The 5388-nt window shown below is 49.8% G+C and overlaps 1 protein-coding gene across 2 annotated transcripts in view; it reads right to left on the reverse strand.

Moving 5' to 3' along the window:
• The window catches only part of YPEL2 (yippee like 2), a 37749-nt gene extending 33531 nt beyond the window's left edge, over positions 1 to 4218 (reverse strand). For both annotated transcript variants that reach the window (XR_001514987.1, XM_006770245.2), the window contains exon 1: positions 3780 to 4218. Coding sequence is in view for 1 of the 2 variants with exons in the window: in XM_006770245.2 (XP_006770308.1) it covers positions 3780 to 3896 (117 nt within the window). In the remaining variant the exon portion in view is untranslated. The remainder of the gene's footprint in view (positions 1 to 3779) is intronic.
• Positions 4219 to 5388: the final 1170 nt, after the last annotated feature.

Here is a 5388-nt window from a genome sequence, read left to right on the forward strand (position 1 = left end):
TTTTTTTTTTTTTTTTTGGACAGCAAGGCCAAGAGAAGCAGAGGAACCACTTTATACTTGCATAGAGCTTTCTTTGATTTACAAACCACCCACACATCTATGATCTCATCCAGCCTCATAGCAACCCAATGAGGTAAACCTGCTCCCCCCTCCACACACAGTAAGGTACACTTACCACTCAGCACTGTTAGGGAGAGAGCACACAGTGAGCACAGCGCTAGCTACTAGGCATTAGACACGGCAAATATCATCTCACCCCTCTAATTAGTGAGGGGCTGGGAATCAGAGGCTGGACAGTTGATGCCAGGCGTCTGGGGATCTAGAGCAAGCTGGGAAGGTGGACCACTCGGTGCAGGATTCTTTACCCCACATGCCAATATGGCCCTAATTGTTCAAATCCTCTGACAACTATGCATTTCCATGGGGGCTTAGTCACACTGGTAGGAAGGGAGCCCAAAGTCTTGGTACCATCCCCTGTTCTCTGCTGGCCAAACACTCAGGGCTTCAGTTCTCTGGACCTTTGTGTCATCTTTTCTTTTTTTAGACCAAACAATGGAATGTCAAGCTTCCAGATCAAAGGCTCTATTACAAGCACAACGTATCGTTTAATTACACGGCTGCCCCAGTTATCTGCTTCCCAGCGCCTAACTCCCACGGGGCTGACCCTGAAACCACACAGATTACCTCAAGGGGGAGAACAGGGGAAACATTCTCTCCCTGAACTTTCTTAGATGGGAGGGAGAAACAAAATGAAAAGAAAGGCCCATTTTCCAAGGAGGGGGCTGGGGCAATGATCTTCCTGTTAAGCGGACCTGCAGAAGAATCTATAGATTACTTAACGCCGGGGGTGGCTGTGGAGTAAAATAAAGGAATCTTTGTGTGGTGCCAGCCACAGTTCCCTCAGTCCTAACCCACAGCCAGGCATTTAACCCAACTCTTTAAATCATCAAACTCTAATGCACCCCATCTGTGCACCGGTTGTGGCCAATGAAACTAAAGCCTGTGCTGACTTTGGCCTGGATTTGTGAATGAGCCTTTTTGCCCCAGAAGGCCCAGGATAGAGGGCATGCGGCCAACAAAGTCTCTCTTGCTCGTCACTTGTCTTCTCTCAAAGGTCAGGCTCCATCCATGCATGTATTTGATCATTTATTGAGCTCTTGCCTTGGGTGGGATTCTGACCCAGAGGATACAAAGCTAGTAGGACATGGCCCCAGGTGGAAAAGACTGTGTAGGGGCTCCTGGGAGAGAGGAAGGTGAGGAAAAAGGGCTGCCCTTGGCTGAGGCACAGCAGCCTGAAATCCTGTCTGTATATTTAGGGAATGCGGCTTAGTTCCAAGCGGTTGGAACATAAAGCAAGGAACTGGCAGGAGCCCTAACTCAAAAGGTCGGCTCTGCCACATCATCCAAGACCCCGTATACCAGGCCAGAGATGAGAGTGACTCTGAAGGCCATTGCCATCTCCCCAAAGTCACTTCAGCCTATCCTACAGGGCCTACTTCTTCCAGAAATCCTTCTTAAACATCCGCAAAGTAATTGCTCTCTCTTCTTTGAGCTTCCAATTTAAGTTCTTGGGCAACATTTATAACTCTCAACTTCTCCATCCATATAAAACTCCATCCATATAAAATATGACTAGTATCGCCCAACCGGTGTGGCTCAGTGGTTGAGTATCAAACCATACATCAAGAGGTCTGTGGTTTGATTTCCAATTGGGACACATGCCTGGGTTGTAGGCTCAATCCCTAGCAGGGAGTGTGCAGGAGGCAGCTGATCGATGTTGATGTTTCTCTCTCATTGATGTGTCTATCTCTCTCTCTCTCTCAAAAAATCAATTTAAAAAAAACATATTTAAAGGGGGAAAAAAGAAGCCTGAAGGTATTTTAAAAAATGAAATATGACTAATGTCACCTACTTTTTTTAAAAAATATATTTTATTGATTTTTTACAGAGAGGAAGGGAGAGGGATAGAGAGTCAGAAACATCGATGAGAGAGAAACATCGATCAGCTGCCTCCTGCACATCTCCCACTGGGAATGTGCCCGCAACCAAGGTACATGCCCTTGACCGGAATCGAACCCGGGACCCTTCAGTCCGCAGGCTGACGCTCTATCCACTGAGCCAAACCGGCTTTGGCAAATGTCACCTACTTTAAAGGCTTCCTATGAAGGTTAAGTGAGATAACAAAGTGTCAAGTAGCAGGATTTTAGGACAGAGAAGGCGCTAAAATACATTTCACTGGTCCCTCAATTTCTTATGATACAGAGCACTTCTTCCTGGTATTAAAAAAAAAAACGTCTTGGCTTCCACTTTCTCTGGAGGTTTTCAGAAATAGGACAACTCACATTTTCCCTTCAAGCTTGCAGGCACTCTTCCAAAGCCAAAAGGACTGAATCCTGTCTTCCCTCGCTGACACAGCCTCCCCCATCCAAACTTCCACACTCAGGGGTTCCCGTAAGATCCACGGCATCTGAGACAACACGAGTTAGGTGCCGGAGGAGGAAGCTAGGGACTGGCTGAAGCAGAAACAGCAGGAAGGACAGTAACTGGAAGAAACCCAGAGAAGGGAAGTGGGCCAGGTGCCGGGACTCAGAAGGTTCCAGGGTTCAAGGTCTGTGGTAACCCTAGACCCTGGAATAGGCCTAGGAGGAGGAGGTCCAACCCGGGCCCTGACTTAAGAATCCCTACACCACACGTGGTTGTTCAGCAGCCTTCCTCATGTCCTGGTGGGCCAGCCAGCTGGACACGACTGTTGTAGAACTGCTGCTCCTTCCTCCCTCTCTGGCTGGGGCTCCCAGGCCTGGGGCAGGGAAAACGATGCCATCTTTTCTAGCATTTTTTTAAAACTTAGTCTGGGTCTGCATAAAGGCCTGTTTGTTTCTTTTTATCTTTTTTCTTTTTCTTTCTTCTTCTTCTTCTTTTTTTTTTTTTGCTTGAATGGCATGTAGTACAGGTTCAGAGGAAGGAGGTTTTTTAAAGGGAAAAGTCCTCCGTGATCTCTTTCTCCTTTTTATGTAGCCTCGTAAAACCTGTTTCTCCTCCCGTGGGAATTCAGGGCCAGGAGGGAGGCAGCTCCCCTGAGAGTGCTGCTTGAAGGAGCCAGTTCCTAGACTGTACAACGGAGATGTTGGGTTTATTTATTTTTTTCATATCCTCCCGCCCCAACCCCAACTTTAGGAAGCAGTTGCCAAGGCTCCTCTGGAAAATAGGGTTCCATGTTCTCTTCTAATTGGGATCAAATGCCACGTTAAGGCCCTAATGGTCCCCACAGGCCAGTGAGTCAGCTCTTCCCCAAGTCACTCTGGTCCTCCCCAAAGTCCAACAGTCTCATGACCTTGAAAGGCTGTATCCTCAACTCATCTCAGCTAAGGACCCACTACAAGACATCCTGGCCCCACCAACTTTCTCCCCACTCACTTTCCAGGCAGGCAGCATTCTAGACAGTGTTCGTCTGCCAACCTACGCCAAGCAAGCCAAGCCAAAGACTCCAATCCCTCCCTTAGCCCCTCTCCCCTCTGGCCTGCGAGCCACCATTCCAACAGGGATGGCATCCAATTTCCAAAATAACAAACTAGCACACGCCCTCCCCAACTCAGTTATTTCTCAGTTGGATGAGACAGCCATGTGGGTCAGCCCCTCCCTAACTCCCACACCTCCTCCCTGATATTGAAGATGCAGCACCAATACCCAGGCTCTTGGAGAGCTTGTAACCTTCTGCACCTTTAGGGGCAGGAAGTGCCCTTCCCCGGGGAAGGCAAGGCAGGCCTGCAGGGAACGTGTACCTTAGAAATGAGTTCATCATGATTGGCCAAGTGGGCTCTGCAGTGAATGCAGCTGTAGGTCCGGTGGCAGGAGGGCAGGTAGGCCTGGAAAGTCTTGGATCTTGTCATCTTCACCATTGGCGCCGCTGAGCGTGGGGTGAACTCTGGGGCAGCCCACGAGGCACTCCCACAGGACGGGTCGCAGGGGAAACACCGGAAGACACAGGTAAAGGCCGTGGTGTGGCAGGGAGTGGGTGTGGGGCGGGCTCCACACACTGGCGATGTCTTCAGAGGAAGGACCCTCAAGCAGAGGTCTCCGGCCGGTGCTCAGCAGCCTGCAGTACCAAGATAAGGGAATATCATTAGCTGATGGAGCTGGGCTTCCTGCACAGCAAGTCGAGTCCAACTGCCACCAGGAGGGCAACAGTTATAGGATGAAATGACCCCCTTCTGCTTCCTGCACTGTGTCAAGATGCCCCGTGGAGAAAGAAACCACCGGAGATCCCAGAACTGCTGCTTTCCTCGAGTTGGAAGTTCAGGGCTTTTAGCAGTCCCTCACCGACAGACAGCAAACTGGCATGATCACCATGCTAGGGAGCCCTGCAACAGGCCAGGCGTAAATGTCCTGCCTGTAGCCCCTGGGAGAGGGCTCCTAAGGGCCCCCCTCTCCTGAGCCGGCTAAGATAAATGGCAGGAGTGAAAGGAGAAATGCAGCCTCCAGAGAGTCACTACATCAACAGTCACATCTGGATTTCTCATCCATTCCCAACACGTGAACTCCGATATGCCCCACACTAAGCACGGGATACAAAGGATCAAGTTCCCAACCAGCCAGGGCCCTCATGGCTGGCCATCGTTTTTGGGAGAAGTAATTCCCTTTGCCCTATCTTGCCCAGAAGTAGATGCTTAGTATATTGAAAACAAGCAAGCCAGCAAGCAAACAAAAAACCCTCAAGTGAATAAATGAAACCAATGAAATAAACTCCTGCACCTGAAATTCACAATGATAGTGAATTGTACCAGAATTCCTCCTCAACACTCAATCTTCCCCTTACTCATCCCACGGAGCCAAATCTCTCTCCTATCAGAACCTCGGCTCCTCTGTTCTATTGGGGACCAAGGACACTGAGACTGTATGGCTCCCAGGGCGTGTCCAAGTAAAGGTCAGAGGGCCCCAAGGTCTAAGCCTCCTCTGCCTGCTCAGGCTCACCTGCCTGAGGCTTCTGGACCCGCCTATTCCCTGAGCTTCACTACCGGGGGTGGTGTTCCCACTTGCCTCCCTCCAAGGAGAACCAGAGTGTTAATTACCACCTGTGTCAGGCTTTGAAGATAAAATTATTTAGAGAGACCGGGGAGGAAGATAAACAAAACCAATATTCCTGGCTGGATTATGTCTGGAATCCATCTGGCTATCTAGAGAAAGTCTGCAAATCATAGTTCTTTTTCCTTTAAACCTCACTGGAATCAAATCTTCCCAAGGGAGGCTGCCCTCCCCCTGACATCATTCCCCCAACCCCCCGCCCCAGCAGCCACTGAAGGCCACTGCATCCCGGAACTCCACCTTCCTGAGTGGTCAATCCCACCCGCCGGCACTGACCTGAAGGACAACAGTGGTCACTACCCTTATCCT

The sequence above is a fragment of the Myotis davidii genome, unplaced genomic scaffold, assembly GCF_000327345.1.
Source record: "Myotis davidii unplaced genomic scaffold, ASM32734v1 scaffold684, whole genome shotgun sequence".
Lineage (NCBI taxonomy): Eukaryota > Metazoa > Chordata > Mammalia > Chiroptera > Vespertilionidae > Myotis > Myotis davidii.